This window comes from Rhinatrema bivittatum, chromosome 5 (genome assembly GCF_901001135.1).
Source record: "Rhinatrema bivittatum chromosome 5, aRhiBiv1.1, whole genome shotgun sequence".
Taxonomy (NCBI): domain Eukaryota; kingdom Metazoa; phylum Chordata; class Amphibia; order Gymnophiona; family Rhinatrematidae; genus Rhinatrema; species Rhinatrema bivittatum.
Window position 1 is genome coordinate 26,770,068 of NC_042619.1, and position 20,871 is coordinate 26,790,938.

General features: G+C 48.3%; 1 protein-coding gene across 1 annotated transcript in view; it reads right to left on the reverse strand.

Annotated features, from left to right (window-relative positions):
* THAP12 (THAP domain containing 12) overlaps positions 1-18,663 on the reverse strand; it is an 88,231-nt gene extending 69,568 nt beyond the window's left edge. Inside the window, exons 1-2 of the mRNA XM_029602157.1 lie at positions 18,041-18,663; positions 796-916 (exon numbers count right to left, since the gene is read on the reverse strand). Coding sequence (XP_029458017.1) covers positions 796-916; positions 18,041-18,573 — 654 coding nt within the window. The 5' untranslated portion in view covers positions 18,574-18,663. The remainder of the gene's footprint in view (positions 1-795; positions 917-18,040) is intronic.
* Positions 18,664-20,871: the final 2,208 nt, after the last annotated feature.

Consider the following 20,871-nt stretch of genomic DNA (forward strand, 5'->3'; position numbering starts at 1 on the left):
CTAGCATCCTGCTTGTCCTGGGATAAAACATTATTAGGCAAGTAGACTAAGCAAAGCCATTGCTATCTCTGTGAGAAACAAGAAATAGATCTACATTTTGGGATCTGCCGGGAACTTGAGATGTGAACTGGCCACCATTGGAGAAAGTATGTTGGGCTCAATGGAACTTGATCTGAACCAGCATGCATATCTTATGTCTCTGAATATCAGAATATTTTATGTTAATATAGGTGGTGGTTGTCTGAATATTTTACCTCAGCTGGCTGTATGGGGGTTGGGAAGAGGTGTGATGGAGGATAGATTATTCTATTAGGCGCACTGCTGGTCTAAAGATTCTGTTAACAGCATTATTCAAATATTTGTTGGCCTTTTTGTACCTATGTGCAATTCTTTATATTTATGGTACAATGGTATACATTTTCCATAAAGAAATATATTTATTCAAAAGGTTATTCCTTAGTGCAAGGGTATTTAATTCAGTAACAATTATGCAGATGTTTAAAAGCAATCAACACACATTAAATTGAAACTCTAGTATTTAGATTACAACTAAAGGCTCCACTTGATTAACTGGAAACCAAGAAAGTGGTCTGTGGGGCTCTGGTGTCCTTTCTTTTTTCTTTCATTAGGTTCACATACCACCATTAGATACTGCTTGAAAAGCATCCCAGGAAGTTCTTGTCTGGCTTCATAAAGATTTCCCTCCTAATCACAATAATATTTATTCTTGCTGTGAGAATAGATGTTAGTGCTTTAATATGAGGCACAAGTCATTTCTAATTCAGTTATACTTACACTTCTACAAATCATTGAAGTCTCAAAGTGTTGGGCACATAGTCTATAGTGTTTATTCAACTGGTCTGCTGTTTTATCCTCTAAATCCGCTCTTCGACAGTTCTCCACCCACTTCTTACATCTAAATGCAAAACAAAACAAAAAACTTTAAATCCTAAGAATCCAAACTATACCTGTTTAATCCATTATAGCACATCTAGTTTACTTTAGATAAGGGTTTCAAATTAACCTATTCATTCCATATTTTAAATTATTTGACCTCCTAGCTTACATGAAAAGAACACATTACTTATGCTCAATTGTTCTTGTTTAAAAGGCAGTCATTTCATGGATTCACACCTGATCTCCTGTGTGCTGCTGAAGGAGCTTCCCAAGTTTAAAGTCTAGAACTTCTGCCTACTAACCATCAATCATTTGCTCTAAAAATTGAAAACAAACTAAATTTTACCTATACTAAATCTAAAGAAAACAGAGCATATACCTCTTTAAATATGAGATGGCAAATTGTGAGACTGCAAAAAAATATAATTTTGAAAAACACTTATTTCAGGTAAGAAATCTTTCCTCTGATTTCAAATAAGCTAATTGAATTTAAAAACTCAGAAAGACATTCAAATACTGAAATGGGCCCAGCAAAATAAGGGAATGTGAACCAAATTTTCCTCAGCCAAACTGGGGCAATAAGAATCTTTATAGCTCTGTCCCTCCTTAGATTCAGGATTATTCTTGAAATTAGAAGTATTGGGGAAATGTGTGCATTAGGGATGTGAATCGTTTTTTGACGATTTAAAACAATCGTCAGATATATTTTAAATCGTCAAAAATCGTTAGAGCCACGATACAATAGCAATTCCCCCGATTTATCGTCAAAAAATCGGAAATCGGGGGAGGGCGGGAAAACCGGCACACCAAAACAACCCTAAAACCCACCCCGACCCTTTAAAACAAATCCCCCACCCTCCCGAACCCCCCCAAAATGTTTTAAATTACCTGGGGTCCAGTGGGGGGGTCCCGGCGTGATCTCCCGCTCTCTGGCCACGGCTGCGTTAATAGAAATGGCGCCGGTGGCCCTTTGCCCTTATCATATGACAGGGCAAAGGTAGCGCCGGCGCCATTTTGGTTCCTGGCACCCGACGTCACGAGTGCAGGAGATCGCTCCTGGACCCACGCTGGACCCCCAGGGACTTTTGGCCAGCTTGGGGGGGCCTCCTGACCCCCACAAGACTTGCCAAAAGTCCAGCGGGGGTCCGGGAGCGACCTCTTGCACGCGGGCCGTATGTGGAGTAAGGTGGCAATCACTGTAGAGGAATAACCACGCTTTAACAGGCGAGCCCTCTCAAGGGCTAAACTGTAAGACAGAACCGAGTTGGATCCTCGTGAAGAGCCGGTCCCAGCTGTAACAGATCCATATGCAGTGAAAGGCGAAGGGGGACCTCCACCAGAAGTCTTCGCAAATCTGTATACCACAGACGCTTGGGCCAATCAGCGCCACCAGGAGTACTAGCCCCCTGTGGCCTTCGATCTTGAGAATTATCCTGCCCAGCAAGGGCCACAGAGGGAAGACATAAAGCAATCTGTCTTCCGGCCAGACCTGTACGAGAACATTTATTCTCAGGGACCATGGATCTCTCCTGCAACTGTAGAATCGAGGAACTTTCACATTGTGAGAACTCACCAGCAGGTCTAGGAATGGAAAGCCCCAGTGATCCACAATCAGCTGAAATGTCCTGGCTGACAACACCCACTCCCCTGGGTCCAGACTCTCCCTGCTGATAAAGTCCACTCTTACGCTGCCTTTTCCTGCAATGTGAGAGGCCGAGATAATCTGCAGATGACCTTCCGCCCATTCTATAAGCTGGTCTATTTCCTGCGACACTTGCTGGCTTTTGGTTCCTCCCTGGCAATTGATATAAACCACCGTCGTCGCATTATCCAACATCATGCGAAACGCTTGAACCCGCAGTCTGTGGCTGAACTGCAAGCATGCCAGCTGAACTGCCCGGGCTTCCAGGCGATTGATATTCCAGAGGGATTCTTCGGCATTTCAATGCCTTTGGGCCGTTAAATCCATACAGTGAGCCCCCCAAGCATGGAGACTCGCATCTGTCATGAGTATCAACTGTGTCGGAGAGGACAAGGGAACTCCCTTTCTCAGATGACCCTCCTGCAACCACCACTGGAGGCATGAGCAGATTACTATTGGCAAGAGGAGCCGAACTGCATAGTCCCAAGACTGCAGGTTCCAACGAGATAGAGAGGACGCATATGTGCCCTTGCCCACGGCACCACTTCCAGGGTAGCTGCCATCAAGCCGAACACCTGTAGGTAGGACCACACCATCAGGCGCATGGTGTTCACCAACCAACGCACTTGAGACAATTTCTGGATCCGAACTTCCGTTACGAAAACTCTGTCCTGCTCAGTGTCTAACCGGACCCCCAAATACTCCAATGACTGGGATGGCTGAAGATTGGTCAGGTTCACCACCCAACTGAGCTCCTGCAATAAGGAGATCATCTTGTGTGTCATCAGGCAGCTCTCTTCCTGAGACGTGACTCAAATCAGCCAGTCGTCCAAATATGGGTGCACCAGGATCCCTTCTTTTCGCAAGGCTGCCGCTACTACCACCATAACCTTGGAAAATGTTATGGGAGCAGTGGCTAGACCAAAGGGCAGCGCCCAAAACTGATAATGGCGCCCCAACACTGTAAAGTGTAGAAAGTGTTGGTGTTCCAATAGGATACGAACATGAAGGTAAGTCTCTGACAGATCCAAGGAGGTAAAAAATTCCCCCAACTGCACTGGCATTATCAGAGTGTAAGGTTTTCATGCAAAAATGAGTCACCTTCAAATGATGATTGACCCTCTTGAGCTCCAGGATAGGGTGAAAGGAGCCCTCCTTCTTGGGCACAACAAAATGAATGGAATATTGCCCCATACCTCTTGAAACGTAGGCACTGGAACCACAGCCCTCAGGCTGAGGAGCCTTTGAAGCATGAACTCCACTGCCTGCTTCTTCTGCAGGAAGTGGCAAGGGGACTCGATGAACATGTCCCGAGGAAAACTATGAAATTCCAAAGTTATCTTGACCCACTTTCGATAAAACAGAGAGACACGTCCCCTATCTCTTATTCTGCCAAACCTTCATTGGGAAGTTCGGCAAGGTCCACCACCCAGTCCACTCCTTTCCTGGGCTGTTAGGGACAAAAGGACTGAGACCTACCGAAAGGCCAAATCTGCTGAAAGGTTGACCCTCTGTAGGGATTAAATTTATACGACCCCTCATACCAAAGGGGTGCTGTAACTGCTTCTTATCCTCCAGCAACTGAGAAACCGGATACTCACCCCATTTACTAGCCAGTTTCTCTAACTCGCTCCCAAACAAGAGTAAGCCTTTAAAGGGCATCTTAGTAAAATTACTTTGGAGGCTGTGTCAGCTGAACAATTTCGCAACCAGAGTTGACACCTGGCTTCTATCAACAAAGCCACTCCTATAGGCCGAAGTACAGACCAAATCATAGCCTGCTTGTACTAAAAAGGCAGCAGTAGGCTCCATAACCACTCTGGAATTCCCTCCAAACTCACCAACCTGAGAGAGAAGCAGACAAGATTGCTCCACAGGGGCGCAACAGGAAGCAATATATAAAGTCATCCTTCAATGCCACTCCTCCCTCTACAGGGATAGTCGTCCGATTAGAGACGGCACATACCAGACCATCCACTTTAGGAAAACGTAAACGTTCTCTGACATCTTGATCCAGAGGGTACAAGCCTTCCTACATCTGACCCGCTTTAAAATCTGCCTCTGGGGTGTCCCATTCCCGATCAATCAATTCCTGAATGGCATCCATCACAGGGAAAAAACAAGCAGCTTTAGGTAAGGAAACCAAAATGGGATTCTCCTTGGCTCCGACATGGCATCCAAACCAGGGATACCCAGCTGTTTCAAGGTCTGAGAAATCAGGGCCAGCAGTTCATCTTTATCTTTCATTTGGATTTATTAATCGCCCATGTCTTGGCGATGTACATAAGCACAATCATAACATTTACATAAAATCAATAGTCATAGTCAAGGCAGTACAAAGACAAAATAAGACAAAAAAAACCCATCTGCAGACTTAATAAAAGGCTTGTCTAAAGAGTCATGTTTTTAGTAGGGACTTGAAGGACTTTGCGCTGTCTGCCATGCATACAGCTTCTGGAAACGAGTTCTTTCATCTCTATGAAAGAATAGCAACATGGTTCAATACGGTTCCAGTCCTGGAGGAATTTCCCCATCTTCCAGGGAATCAGGATCAACCTCATCATCAGTGCCATCTGGATTCCTGTCAAGAACACCCGCAGGGAGCAGAGATGAGCTCCGGCGCTTAAGCATAGGAGTGGAAGAAGGGAGGAGCCACCGGCTGAGCGTCCGACCAGATGGGAATGGGGGAAGCGGAGGACTGTACCTGAAGAAAGGCTTGTAAAGCCTTGAAAAAATTCCACTCAAGAAAAAGCAGCTGGATCCAGACTAAGCCCAGAAGGAACTGGAGCTAGTCCCACAGAACTGCCCTCGCCAGTGGAGCAGCCCATCAAGGGAGAACCAAGATCTGGCGTCCCCCCAGACAAGGCTGTAACCATACATCATCAGAATGGGAGGAGCCAGACTTAGCAAAATCCAAGGAAGACAACTCTCCCTGATCGTTGAGCAGCGCTGACATAGGTTAGAAGCCAAGTCAGGCTGAGAATCCCTTTGTACCTAGGCAACACAAATAGGAAGATGCTTAGGCTTTTGGCTTACAGGTGCCATTGCAGCAGTAAACATGCATCTGAATAGCTCGCACTCAAAAGGGGAAAGCGCACAAATAATAAGCTCCTAGAAGGAAGTGCAGCAAGGCGCACGCACAACTTGTGCACCAAGCTAAGTGTGTGAACAGTGAAAAAATTTGTGCACGTAAAAAGCGCAAGCAAAAAACGGGCAGCAGAGCACACACAGGAACACGCAAAAAACACCGCTGTGGCCTACCACGCGACGTGCAAGAAATAAAGCCTAAGTGTGGGGCCTAGCCCACTGGGAGCAGCTCAACCCACCAGGCTGCCCAGTTCCCCAACCCCAACGGGCATGGGAATGAACATCAGTACAACACACCAAGAACAGAGAAAGTCCTGAAACCCCTCTGTCTTGAATTCAAAGGTAAAACTTATTTTTTTAAACCTTACCTGAGCTCAGCGCTTACCGGCTGAGTACAGACACAGTCTCCGGCTGCGGGGGAGAGGGCATCTGCCATCACCGCCGCGCTCAACCTCCTGCACTCGCTGCCTTTCAGCTGAACTAGCAACTAAGTACACGCCAGAAATCTCAACTGGGGAAGGACCTTTAAGTATCACCCAGGAGAGCGGGGCTTTCTTTTCCTAAATTTAGAATTTCAAATTTCTCCTTCCAAAAAAACTTGAAGCAATCCCCATAGGGAGACGCATGTCCACCATCTGCTGGAGACAGAGAATACTGGCAAGCTAGGGTCACTGCAGGGCTATATATACTGTGATGTCAGCTTGCTCCGTCTCCATCTGCTGGCAGGGGAGCGTAAACCCATTGGTCCTGAGTCCATCTGTCTACACGCTAGGAAATATATTGTTTTAGCAGAGTGAGATTGTTTTGTCAGTAGTAGTGTTTTTTCACTCTTCAGGGCTCTATTTGTAAAAATTATCATCTGGGCACCGTTGAAGTTCGTAACTGGGAGTGGGTTAGAAATTTCTCCACTCATTTCTATTTTAGTAAAACAACAATATCTTCTATAAAATAAGAAAGAAGTAATCGATACAATAAGATGTAATCCCCCTGATGCAGATGTTCGAAACCCAGTTCCATTTCGGGGAGTCTGTTCTTCAAAAATAAAAAAACACCTAAAAAAAAGATGAACATTGGCCTAAGATTAAATAAAAGGCAAATGAAGGTAGTCTACTCCCAAGAGTGCCCATTACAATGGCCACTATCAATGGCATTGAACTACATCTCAAGGATGATAGCTGTTTGCTTAATTATGTTCATTTTCCCACACTATTGTTTTCATCATGTAGTATTCTTCAAAGATACATCATTCTAAACCATGTGCTTCTGAGACTGTCGACTTTCCCCTATCACCTAGTTTAAAAGATTTTTAAAGGTTAGTGCCAGCAGCCTGGTTCTATTCTGATTAAGGTGAAGCCCTTCCTTTTGGAAAAGGTCCCCCCTTTCCCAAAATGATGCCAAGTTCCTAACAAACCTAAAATCCTCTCCTCATCCACGCATTGAGGCTCTGCCTGCCTCTGGGGTCCTGCACGTGGAATCCTATCTAGATGGCACATGAGGTCCAGCTTTGCACCAGGCAGGCAAGTTACCAAGATATCCTCACATCAACTAGCAAACTAGCTAATCTATGTTCCTAATAATCAAATCATCAATTACAACAGGCATCCTAATCCTTCCCTCCTGGGCACGTGTCCCTGGCGACATATCATCTGTGTGAGAAGATACCACATCTCTTTGAAGATAGGTCTTTAACTGCAGGATTGCGTCCTGCCTCACCAAAGTGATGCTTTCCTTCCAGGTGACCTTTCTCCTCCAAAGCAGCCCAGGATCTGCTAGATTGGAGGTGAGACCACACCATGTCCCTGAAAGTCTCCTCTATATTTATTTATTTATTTTTAGATTTTTATATACCGGTGTTCCTGTATGAAATACAAATCACATCGGTTTACATTGAAACTGAACATAAATTTTTGCCAATAGGCATTACATAGAACAAGGTTGTGGAACTTGGAAAAGGGTAAACTAGATCAAAATAACATTGTAATGTAAACAAATTAGCTAACAAAACTCATAGAGCAGTATAAATAAAAACAAATATATATCTGTATCTCCCTAGCTCCTCCAGATCTGCAACTCTAGCCTCCAGAAATCAGAGTCATTCTCGGAGGGCAAGGAGCTCTTTGTACCTAGAGCACACATACAACCTCTCTCCAACTCAGAAATAACCATACATGTGGCACTCAGTGCAAAAGACTGGATAATCTCCCTTTCGCTGCTGGATTACTATCTGCATCTTAATTTTGTTGATTTATCACGATAAAATTTCCCGTGTTTGTCTTGCTCTCGGGGATTGTCACCCAAGGTTTCCGTGTTTGTCGGCGGCCGTGGGCAGGATGCTGAGTCCCATCTGTCTACACTAAGGAAAATGAAATTATCAGGTAAGTAATTTCTCCATTTCCTAGCGTGTAGCAGATGGACTCAGAACCAATGGGATGTACAAAAGCTACTCCCGAACCGGGTGGGAGGCTGCCCGTGGCCCACTTAGTACTGCCCTTGCGAATGCTGTGTCCTCCAGAGCCTGAACATCCAGGCGGTAGTACCTGGAGAAGGTGTGAATGGAGGACCATGTCGCCGCCCGACAGATCTCGTCGGGTGACAGCATCTTGGTTTCCGCCCAGGACACTGCCTGGGCTCTAGTAGAATGGACCTTGACTTGTAAAGGCGGTGGTTTGCCTGCTTCTACGTAGGCCGCCTTGATGACTTCTTTGATCCAGCGGGCTATGGTTGATCGCGAGGCTGCTTCCCCTTGCTTCTTCCCGCTGTGAAGGACGAATAGATGGTCCGTCTTTCGTACAGATTCCGACCTTTCCAGGTATCAGGCTAGGAGCCTGCCGACGTTGAGATGGCGTAGACTTCGAGCCTCGTCTGACTTCTTATGCTCATCTGGCGATGGTAGTGAGATGGTTTGGTTGAGATGGAAGTGAGACACCACTTTGGGGAGGAACGACGGAACTGTGCATAACTGGATGGTTCCCGGGGTGAGTCTGAGGAATGGCTCCCGGCAGGACAGTGCTTGTAGGTCGGATATACGACGGGCTGAACAGACTGCCAGCAGGAAGCCTGTCTTCAATGTTAATAGTCGGAGAGACAGGCCGCGGAGAGGTCTGAAGGAGGTTCCTGCTAGGAAATCTAGGACCAGGCTGAGGTTCCAAAGAGGCACCAGCCACTTTAGGGGTGGTCGGATGCACTTGACTCCTTTCAGGAAGCGGGAGACATCCGGGTGAGAGGCTATGCTGCCGCTCTCGCTCTTGGTTCCGTAGCATGATAATGCGGCCACCTGTACCTTGATGGAGTTGAGGGACAATCCCTTCTGTAAGCCGTTCTGTAGGAATTCCAAAATCGCAGGAATTTTGACTGAGCGTGGTATGATGTCGTGGTCCTCGCACCAGGATTCAAATACTCTCCAAATCCTTATGTATATTAGGGATGTGGAGAACTTGCGTGCTTGGAGTAGGGTGTCAATTACTGCCCCCGAGTATCCGCTCCTCTTTAGGCGAGTCCTCTCAATGGCCAGACCGTAAGAGAAAATCGAGCTGGATCCTCGTGGAGGATCGGTACCTGTTGGAGCAGGTCTGTGTGTGGAGGTAGCGGCAGGGGGTTCCCCGCCAGCAGTCTTCGCATGTCTGCGTACCATGGTCTTCTTGAGCAGTCCGGGGCCACTAGAAGTACTGGTCCCCTGTGGTGTTCTATCTTGTGAATGATCGTGCCCAATAGGTGCCACGGCGGGAAGGCGTATAACAGAGTCTCCTGTGGCCAGGTCTGTACCAGGGTATCGATTCCCTGGAACTGGGGTTCCCACCTGTGGCTGAAGAAACTGGGTACTTAGGCATTGGATCGGTTTGCCAGGAGGTCCATGTCTGGTGTTCCCCAACAGTTTACTGTTAATTGGAATGCTGTGGTTGACAGTTTCCATTCTCGTGAATCTAGACTTTCTCTGCTGAGGTAGTCCGCCGCGACATTGTCTTTCCCGGCAATGTGGACGGCCAAGATCTCTTGAAGATTCACTTCCGCCCATGACATTAGGAGGTCTATTTCCAGAGACACCTGACGGTTGATGTAGGCCACTGTTGTGGCGTTGTCTGACATTACTCTGACCGCTTTGCCTCGGAGTCTGTGACCGAACCTTAGGCAGGTTGGTCTGACTGCCCGGGCTTCTAGGCGATTGATGTTCCATCCCAACTCTTCTTCGTTCCATTGCCCTTGTGCGGTTAGCTCCTGGCAGTGTGCTCCCCATCCTCGTAGGCTGGCATCCGTGATGAGCAGGATCCAGGTTGCGGAGGATAGTCTCGTTCCCTGGCTCAGATGGGATTCTTGTAGCCACCATCGTAGTTGGGCCCAAACTCTGTCCGGGAGCTGAAGCCGTACGGTGTAGTTCTGGGACAGTGGATTCCATCGTGATAGTAGTGAGCGTTGTAGGGGTCTCATGTGAGCTCGTGCCCATGGGACTACTTCCAGTGTGGATGCCATGAGGCCGAGAACTTGTAGGTAATCCCATGCTGTGGGGCGAAGTTCACTCAACAGGGTTCGTAACTGGGTCATCAGTTTTGATCTCCTTGTTGGTGTCAGGATGACCTTGTCTTGTCTGGTGTCAAACTGGACTCCCAAGTATTTTAGAGATTGGGAAGGCTGCAGGCAGCTCTTGTTTGTGTTGACCACCCACCCAAGGCTCTCCAGTAGAGTTTTGACTCTGTTGGTTGCCTGGTGGCTTTCCTCTGGGGATTTCACTCTGATCAGCCAATCGTCTAGATAAGGGTGCACTCGGATTCATTCCTTCCTCAGTGTTGCTGCCACCACCACTTTGATCTTGGTGAACGTCCGGGGTGCAGTGGCTTACCTGAAAGGTAGTGCCCGGAACTGGTTAGTGACGGTCCAGGATCGAGAAGCGTAAAAAACGCTGATGCTCTTGATGGATCGGAATGTGTAGGTAGGCTTCAGACAGATCCAGGGAGGTAAGAAACTCTCCCGGTTGTATCGCCCTTATTACTGAGCGTAGGGTTTCCATGCGGAAGCGAGGAATCTTCAGGTGGCGTTTCACCGCCTTGAGGTTCAGGATAGGTCTGAACGTTCCTTCCTTCTTGGGAACGATAAAATAGATGGAATAATGGCCAGTATTTATTTGTTGTGGAGGCACCGGTGTTATAGTCTCTAAAGCTAGTAATCTGGTCAGTGTAGCTTCCACTGCCATTCTCTTGGAAGGGTCATGGCAGGGAGATTCCACAAACTTGTCCGGAGGGAGGTGGTGGAAATCCAGGTAATATCTTTCTCGAATGATGGATAGAACCCACTTGTCCGAAGTTATCTCAACCCATCTTTGGTAGAATAGGGCCAGTCTGCCCCCTATGGCTTCTTCCTTTGGACGGGTCGGCTGATTTTCATTGTGGGGTGCAGCTGGGCCCTGGGCCGGAGCTAGCTCCCCTTTTATTGTGCTTGCTCCGAAAGGACTGGCTCCGGCCTGCGGGGCAGGCCGCTTGATATGAGCTTCTATATGGGTTGAAGCACTGTGATCCTCTGCCCCTGGAGGTCCGGGGGAAGGATCGCTGGTTTCACTTATTCCTGTCCTCCAGTAGCCGCGGCAGTAGGGACTCGCCCCATTTGTTGGCTAGTTCTTCTAGTTCGCTTCCGAACAGGAGTGTTCCCTTGAAAGGAATCCTTGTGAGTCTCGTTTTGGAGGATGCGTCGGCTGACCAGTTTCGAAGCCAGATTTGTCTTCTGGCTGCTACGGCGGATGAGACTCCTGTAGCTGCTGTGCGTACCAGATCCAAAGCGGCGTCCGCGAGAAATGATACAGCTGGTTCCAGGGCTTCCCCAGGAACGTTGTTCCTGGTCTATGCTAAGCAGGCGCGTCACCACAGCACAGCAGGCCGCGATCTGTAAAGACACAGCGGAGACGTCAAAGGACTGTTTAAGGATAGATTCCAGACGTCTGTCTTGAGCATCCTTGAGTGCTGCTCCTCCCTCCATCGGGATAGTGGTGCGCTTCGAGACCGCACAGACCATGGCATCCACTTTCGGACATGCCAGGAGATTTTTGGCGGCTGGGTCCAGAGGGTACTTGGCTGCCAGAGCCCGGCCCCCTTTGAATGTGGTTTCTGGGGCATCCCATTCCAGGTCAATTAGTTGCTGGACGGCTTGTAATAGTAGGAAATGGCAGGAGGTCTGACGGAATCCCCCCAAAAGTGGGTTCGTCTTAGGTTCCCCCGAGGCACTTGTGCCCAGGAAGGCAAGCTCTTTTAAGCTGTGTGCGACCAGGTCTGGAAGCTCGTCCTTGAAGAAGCATCTCATGGTTTGATGGGGTTCTGTCCCCGGAGGGAGTTCCCCTTCCTCCAGGGGTTCTGACTCCTCATCTGAGATGTCCGTGTCCCCGAAGGTGGGGCTTCTGGGTGGTGGGATCACTTCCCCGGGCATAGAGGGTCCCGGCATGTTGAGGTCCTCTGGTAGAGCCTGAGGCCACATTATATGAGGCCCCGGTTGCATGTGGACAAAGGTATGCAGACCTTTGAAGAACTCCACCCAGGAGATAGATGCTGGGTCTAGACTAGGGGGTGCTGTGTCCCTGGGGAGCCCCGTTTGAGGGGGGAGTCCTGCTGTGTAATGCTAGGTCCGGCGTACTGCGCGAGAGGCTGGGGTCTGGTACTGGCTGGGGAGGGCCATGAGTTGGGTCCCCTAGGGCCTCTTCGCACTGTATACACAGGGCCGTGGCCTCCTCATGCTGTGCTGCTCTAATGTGGCATGCTGGGCAAAGGCCCTGAGCTTTGAGTTATTTTCCGGTGGTGCCATGGCTTGTGCACATACAATACAGTTGTGCGCTCTGGTGTCTGTCAAAGTTGCGCGCATAGGGGCGGATTTTAAGAGCCCTGCTCGCCTAAATCCGCCTAAATCCGGGTGGATTTAGGCGAGCAGGGCCCTGCGCGCCGGTGCACCTATTTTACATAGGCCTACCGGCGCGCGTAGAGCCCCGGGACTCGCGTAAGTCCCGGGGTTTTCTGAGGGGGGCGTGTCGGGGGCGGGTCAGGGGGCGGGCTCGGTTGCCGCGGCGTTTTGGGGGCAGGCCCGGGGGCGTGGTTACAGCCTGGGGCGGTCCGGGGGCGTGGCCGCGCCCTCCGTACCCGCCCCCAGGTCACGTCCCGGCGCGCAAGCGGCCTGCTGGCGCGCGGGGATTTACGTCTCCCTCCGGGAGGCGTAAATCCCCCGACAAAGGTAAGGGGGGGGGTTTAGACAGGGCCGGGCGGGTGGGTTAGGTAGGGGAAGGTGAGGGGAGGGCAAAAGAAAGTTCCCTCCGAGGCCGCTCCGAAATCGGAGCGGCCTCGGAGGGAACGGGGGTAGGCTGCGCGGCTCGGCGCGCGCCGGCTATACGGAATCGATAGCCTTGCACGCGCTGATCCAGGATTTTAGCGGCTACGCGCGTATCTACTAAAATCCCGCGTACTTTTGCTTGCGCCTGATGCGCCAGCAAAAGTATGCCAATTCGCACGGTTTGAAAATCTACCCCATAGGTTTGGTGTGAGCGTGCAGGGAGATGTGCGCACAGGTCGAAATAATGCGTCTGGCACAGTAAGCGCGTGGCTAGGCGCATCGCTTGTGCGCCCGGTACTTGTGCGTGCGACGTTGTGCGCACAAGGCATTTGTGCGCACGGCTCGCCTCTATGCACACAGATTGAAACGGCGGACAGGGCGGCGTACCGAGCCAAAATGGTGACAGCGACCACGCAAACAATATGGCGACCACCTTGGAGGATCTCCATGTGGGAGGGCCCTCGGATCTGACCGGAGTCTAGCCCTGTTAGGGCCGATCAACCCAGTGGCATTGGTCCTGGCTGGCGACCTGTGCATCTCCTGGAGCTTCGGAGACTTTTAAATAGATTTCTACCTTACCTTGTCTCGGCGCTTCCCGGTTTCATTCTGGGCAGTCTCCGGCTGCGGGGGGGGGGGGGGGGGGGGGGGGGGGGGGGGGAAGAGAGAAAATACCTTCACCACCGCACTCAAGGTTGCACCCGCTGCCTCTCAGCCTCACCCGATGTCGGAGGCTAGGTCCCCGCCGAGGGTCGGCCACTGGACCGAGGCTTACCTCCGAGGGATCGCGGAAATCACCTCGGGAAATCTCAACTGGGGGAGGGACCCAACGGGTGTCACTGCAGGAGAGCGGGGCTCGTCTGTAGAGGTAACATTTTCTTCTTAATTTGGTTTTCTTTGGTAAGATTACTCTAACGCTGTGCTAGCGTGCATAGAGTCCCTAACTGCTATGGAGACGGAAAATACTGAAGACATGCACTTCCTGCAGGGGTATATGTACTAGGGCTGACGTCAGATTGAAATCTGATCCGTCTCCAATTGTTATCAGGAGTACACTATACCCATTGGTCTTGGGTCCATCTGCTACACGCTAGGAAATTGCTTATTTTTAACTTTTAAGTTTTATTTTGTATTTCCTTTCCAGAAATACAAAATAAAACTTTCCGGACCCTAACTGACTCTTAAGTCTCCAACAACCATAGTCAGGCATCACTAGATTACTGTAACTTACTGCTATATATGTTAAATTGCTATCGTCTTCTTCTTCTATTCCCAGTTCGAATCATTCCTGTTTTATTGTAACTTCAGTCTTCTTTGCACATGTTAAAGTGTTTTTACTGTATCCTATTATTGTTCACCCCGTTTAATGTAAACCGGCATGATGCGATCCTATTGTGAATGCCGGTATAGAAAAGCACTAAATAAATAAATAAATACATAAATAAATTTCTATTTTACTATTTATGCTTGTTTATATTTATTTTATTTGTACCAGATTATGTATATTTACTATTCAATATTTTAGTGATTTTTATTATGTATTTACTTTATATCAACGTTATATTTTTATTTTTATGATTGTTTTCGTATTCATTGCTTAGACCTATTTTATTTATTTTTTTTTTTTTTAAGTGTTAAGTGATTCATAAATTCCAATAAATATAAAATGTAAAGTATGGCCACTTCCGCCAGTATTCTCCGTGCCTACCCAAAATAAAAGACCATCCCAGTATATTGCAATGGAAATCGCTGGAGAAGGGGGGATATGATAGAGGTGTTTAAAATCATGAGAGGTCTAGAACGGGTAGATGTGAATCGGTTATTTACTCTTTCAGATAGTAGAAAGACTAGGGGGCACTCCATGAAGTTAGCATGGGGCACATTTAAAACTAATCGGAGATAGTTCTTTTTTACTCAATGCACAATTAAACTCTGGAATTTGTTGCCAGAGGATGTGGTTAGTGCAGTTAGTATAGCTGTGTTTAAAAAAGGATTGAATAAGTTCTTGGAGGAGAAGTCCATTACCTGCTATTAAGTTCACTTAGAGAATAGCCACTGCCATTAGCAATGGTAACATGGAATAGACTTAGTTTTTGGGTACTTGCCAGGTTCTTATGGCCTGGATTGGCCACTGTTGGAAGCAGGATGCTGGGCTTGATGGACCCTTGGTCTGACCCAGTATGGCATTTTCTTATGTTCTTATGCTGTAGTGCCTGCTGCTCCACTGATTGTTAGAGCCTGCTGCACTGTTCTATACTGCCTTCCCTTGCCTCAACTCCATCCTCTTCTTAGCGGGTAAAACGTTGCCCCGTGGGGTGTGACAATTTTTTTTTTTTGGAGGGGGGGTTTAATATTTCTACAGGGTCTGATTCTGGTCTGCAGACAGTGTTGCTAACAGGCTGATTCAGTATTGGTTTTGCCCCATTGAATGCACAGATTTGTACTTTAGGGAAAACAATGACAATCATAACTAGAAATTCTTGCATGCAATGGGTCAAAACCAGGACTGGATCAGCCTGTTTGGTCAACCTAGGGTCAGTTGGCAACCCTAGCTCTATTGCATCCCATGCTCCTTTCACCTCTCCAGAATCTCCCCATTTCAGTTTTTGAGATGATGTCCTGAGTAGTCATAGAAACATAGAAATGACGGCAGAAGAAGACCAAACGGCCCATCCAGTCTGCCCAGCAAGCCACGCAGTTCATCCATTTATTTTTTTTATTTTTTTTTTCCCACCCTTTTTCTCCCTCCCACCCATCACTATTGGCTTCCAGCATCCTCCGGCCCCAACTCCCTTCCACCCCTCCACCATGCCGAGAACAGCGCTGTATCCGCATCCCAGTGAACATCCAGCTCTAACAGGGGTAGCAACCGCCGCAACAAGCAGGCCACACCCCTGCCCCATACTCTTACCCACCCCTGCTTTGTTTGTTTGTTTCTTGTTTTTGTTTTTTTTTGGAGATGGCAGCCCTCCGTGAAGGCGGAACACCAACCACTGGCCACTGGCATCCCGCTCCGTGAATGCCTCTGTGGCTACTGCCGCTCCGTGCAGTGTTTTGCTGCCTGAAGGTGGAACCCCAACTACTGGCCACTGGCATCCCGCTCCGTGAACGCCTCTGTGGCTACTGCCGCTCCGTGCAGTGTTTTGCTGCCTCCTCTTTATTTATTTAGTCTGGAGGATTTGGCTGACACTGGCGGTTGGGGCAAGGCCTTAGATGACATACGTGGGCCAGAGCCTGTGACTGAGAGTGCACCCCTTCCAATAGCTCTGCTCACTCCTCTTTGCCCAGCATCCCTCTGGTCCCCTCCCCTACACCTCCCTCCCAGCATTTACTTTACCCCTCCTCCTGTCACAGGGAAACATCATACCACCCGTTATTCCAGAAACCCCCTCGCCCCATGTGAACACACACAATACACACATGTGCACACTAAAAACAACCTATCCTTCACTCTCCCCAGCTGGAGCAAGTCATCCCCCCAGCCTGAATATGTCAGTCGGCATGAAAGTGTATGTGGGGGGTTGTGTGTCTGTCAGCATGCATGCGTATAACACAGCATGTGAGAATCAGTGAGCATGTGTGTCAGCATGCATGAGTGAGAAAATGTGTAAGGGTCATGTGTGTATATGTTTGGGAGCATACTTGCCCCTTAATCTGGTCTTGAGTGAGCACGTGTGAGAATGATCACGTATGTTCGAAAATGTGGGTGTGTGTATATATGAGAAAGAGAGGAGAAAGTTGTGCACACCCTCCAAGCCCAACCCAATGCATGTTAACATTTATTTCATTTTATATACCCTGTTTCAGCCACTTCAAAGTGAATTTAATTCTCAGGATGACTGGAAAAAAGTTCCCAGGTATGGGGAGTTTTTAATCATTAGTTTTAATTATTAGCTGTTAATAGATATGTCTGCTGTTTTTAAGTGTTATTGGTGTTTAGGAATTTTTATGAAGTTAGTTTTTAAATAGTTTTAAAATATTTTTTATTAAGATGATTTTATTACAATTGATGTTTTATTTTTCTTGATTTGTGTTTTGATGGTTTATGAGGAATGATGATGTTCCTGTTTTTCCATTGTTGCACTGCATAGAGTCCGGCTTGTTATGGTTTCTGTTCAGTTTTTGTCAGCACAATTTCTATTTATACTTCATGGTCTCAAAACAGGCGTAGTACACTATTTAACCTGCCCTTGGGACACCGGTTTTGGACGTGCATCCACAGCCCCTTATTCCATAAGGGGATTAGCACGTCCAAAATGCGCACCCAACCCGCCCCCCAAAACTAATAGCGCTCATCACATTCAAATACATGTTGATGAGGCTATTAACTACTCTCCCTCAATTAAAAAAAAAAAAAAATAGATACAAATGTGCGCCCTACCCGCACATTTTTACCCTTAGAAATTAACGCCTGCTCAGAGTCCTGGAGTTATTTTCTAATCCCTGAAAATGACTTTATAAAAAAAAATGAAGTGCATTACACGCACTGTTCAATATTAGGTATTTATTCAAGCCCTATCGAACTCAGCAAGTTATCGCGCGACACACTAGACGGCTCTCTACCGCTATTTTATGCAGAACACCATCAAACGACCAACAAGAGTAGAAAAGCTGAAGCCAAAGACGCCTTCCGGTCGTTACAGCAGTTGAGTTCATGTTGTAGGCAGACAAAAAAAAAACACAGGAAGCAAACCCGCTCCCCCCCAACGCGCATGCGCCCTCTCGCTGCTCCGCCTCAGGAGAGCGAGGCCTGCACGCGGCGATCGGAGCTGCGGGAGGCGGACAAGGCAAACGCCGCGAAGAGAACACAAGCCGGTTACAACATCCATGCCCGCCAGAGAGAGTCGTCACTGCCTCTCGCTCTGTTCTCCCTCCCCGATGAAACCCGCCTCCCCCTCGCTGCGTCTTTTACAACCATTGACCCATCTCCGGCCTTCTGGGCCTCCCTCGGCGACGGGAAGAGCTTAAACGCGTCCTCCCGTCCCCTTACAAAGAAAATTATGACTAGAAAGCGAGGAGGGGTCACGGCTGCGCCGTTTTGCCAAATTTCCAAGGAAATGTAAAAAAAACAAACAAACCCCAAAGCCAGTATTTATAAAGGCGAGTAATTAAAAGCGCGGTACTCACCTGGCTGGGTCCCGTGGAAACCTGAAGAAAGCGAGGTCAGACTGCGTGCTTTTGCGGGTGCAGTTGGGCGCTGCGCAGAAATTTGGCATCGTCGTTCTCCTGTACCCGTTGTTTTGGTTTGTGTGTGTTTTTGTTTTTTGTTTTTTTTTTACTATTAAAAAAATAATAAAGACGTAATGTTTGTTTTTAATTTTCCGATTTAAAATGGGGGGGGGGGGGTTTCCGGTGGATTTGAATGGTATTATTTCCCTCCCTCTCTCCCGTGTGAGAGAGAGAGTGTGTGTCGGAGGGCTGACAGGGTGCTGGGGCCGCAGCGCCACAGTGGCTCGGAGCGGTCTGGAGGATTCAGCGCCAAAACCGCCTCGCGCCGTCCCCGAACGGCCGCTGCCGCTTCGCCAATTCTCCGAGTGGGAGGGGCCGAGGAGTGCCTCCTCTTTCCCGTGATGCCCCGCGCGGCGCCCGCAAGCTGGCTTACCGAGGTGGCACGAGCTCGGTTTGGGCGGCCGTGCACCTGTAGCTCTTGAATGCAACATTAGGAGGAGAGGGAGAAGTTGCTGCCAGGAGGGAAGCTGGGTCGTCAGCTGTCGGAAGTTATTGTTCAGCTTTAACTTTCATTGGGAAGGCTATGAGAAAGCCTCTTTTATCTTGAGGGCAGCTACTGCAGCTTGCGCTAGTGGAGCAGTGATCAGGGTCCCTGTTGCAAGTTCTCATTTTGGTTACCTCCTTCGCCCATGTAGCCCGAGCGCAGCTAACCGTAGACAGGTAGACCTAGCCTGCAGCTTCTCTAACTCGCTTTTCCCGCCACTAGCCCCTCTTAAGATCAGCGGTTGGAGGCACCTCTTTGTGCTGCAGATTTCTACAGCTATATGGTGTAAATAGCTGAGAGGGAATGGGACCAGTGACAGGAAGCGCGGTTTTAGAGAAGCAACTTCCTTCTACAGCACAGATTCATCTGGCAGCTGGAAAGCAGACTGCTGGGTGCAAGGGGTGTACGAGGAAGGTGGGATAGAGAAGCAACTGATAACATCTAAGACCTGCAGGCACAGGCATTGCTGATCGGTACTTAAACTCACCTCTCACGTCGATAGAGCTATTAAAAGCTTGGCTAGCAGCTATATCATATTCTCCCCTAAGTCCAATACTTTAAAATCACATAATTAGGAATGTAATTTTCAAAACCAGTTCTATAGGAAAAGCACTGCTTTAATCATAACTAAAATCTTTTACAAAGTTGCCCACTATCAGGCCGATGCAATAAACTGGTCAATCCAGTACCACGTGGTAGGAAGAGCTGCGTTAGTGCCCGGCGCACCCGTGTTTGCCGCACGCACAGTGCAGCTCACCTACCGCTCGATCCTGTAAATAAATAGCTTGCAAATGCAAGCTGCGTCTAAGAAGCGTCCGTGAAGCGTTAGGCCCACGCAACCCATTTTACTGTATAGAGCGCCTATACAGTAACCTGGGTGCACGGGCCTAACGCTTCACGGCCACGCTGGTATCTGTCATTTCAAATGTCATTTGAAATGACAGGTACCATGAAGTGGACAGGTTGGACGTGCGTTTTCGATGGACGCTCGGGATTGTCAGCCCTCTCCCCTCCCGAAGCAAGCAACCAAAGCGTATCAAAAAAAAAAAAAAAAAAAAAAGTAGCAAGAGAGCGAGGGGAGAGAGGATGGGCAATCCTACGCTCGGGATTGCCAGTCCCCCCTCCCCTCCTCCCGAAGCAGGGCGCAAAAGCAGCCTTGCTCCGGGAGGAGGGGAGTCAGGACTGGCAGTGTAAAGCGAAAAAAAAAGCAAGAGCGAGGGGAGAGAGGACGGGCAATCCTATGCTCGGGATTGCCAGTCCCCCCTCCACTCCTCCAGAAGCAGGGCGCGAAAAGCAGCCTTGCTCTGGGAGGAGGGGGGACTGGCAGTGTAAAGCGACGAAGTGACTTACTTTTTGCAGCCCTCCTCCGGACATCGGCGAGGATGACCGCGGCTCCCCTCTCCTGCCTCCAGCTGCCCGGGCGAAAGCGGTCCCTGTTCGAGCAATTGGGCCGCTCAAGGTGTGACATCACAACGTTTGGCGTCACGGCATGTACAAAAGTACGCCCTCGCGCAAATTTATAAAATCTACCCCATAAGGTATGCTCTAACAACTCTCACCACTTTCAAGGAAAAAAGTATTCTCTTCCAAATAGACAAGCAAGTCGCCTTGTTCCATATGAACAAACAAGGAGGTACAGGATATTGGATCATGTGCCAAGAAGAGATAAAAAAAAAAAAATATGGGAGAGGGCATGCAAACATCCAGCTGTACTGCAAGCCATTTGCCTTCTAGGAATTTCCAACACGTTGGTAAATCACCTCAGCAGAATCTTTTGTCCCCATGTATGGTCTTTTCAGCAGACAAACTGTTCAGTCTCTGCGGATTTCCAGCAGTCAAACTATTTGCATCAGAGCAAAACAGAAAAGTTTTGCTCCATTTTTCCCAGAAAACTCAGATCCACTCAAGTCGCTTTTCTGCTGAACTGGAATGCAGACCTCATATAAGCTTTTCTACTGATCCTGGTAATAACCAGGATGGTACAAAAAGTACTGAAGGATTGGGACTCTAATTCAGGGCTTCGCAGACCTATCCTGGGGACCCTACAGCCAGTCAGGTTTTCAGGATATCCACAATGAATGTGCATGAGATAAATTTGCATTTACTGAGTCTTCATCTATCCTTCCACCTGACAACCTGGATGTTTAAGTGCTTAATTAAAAAAAAATCGTGCTTACTCAAAGAAGTCAATAATGTAATAACATCTGCCAGTAAACTGTCAACTAGAAGAGCTTACAGATTTAAG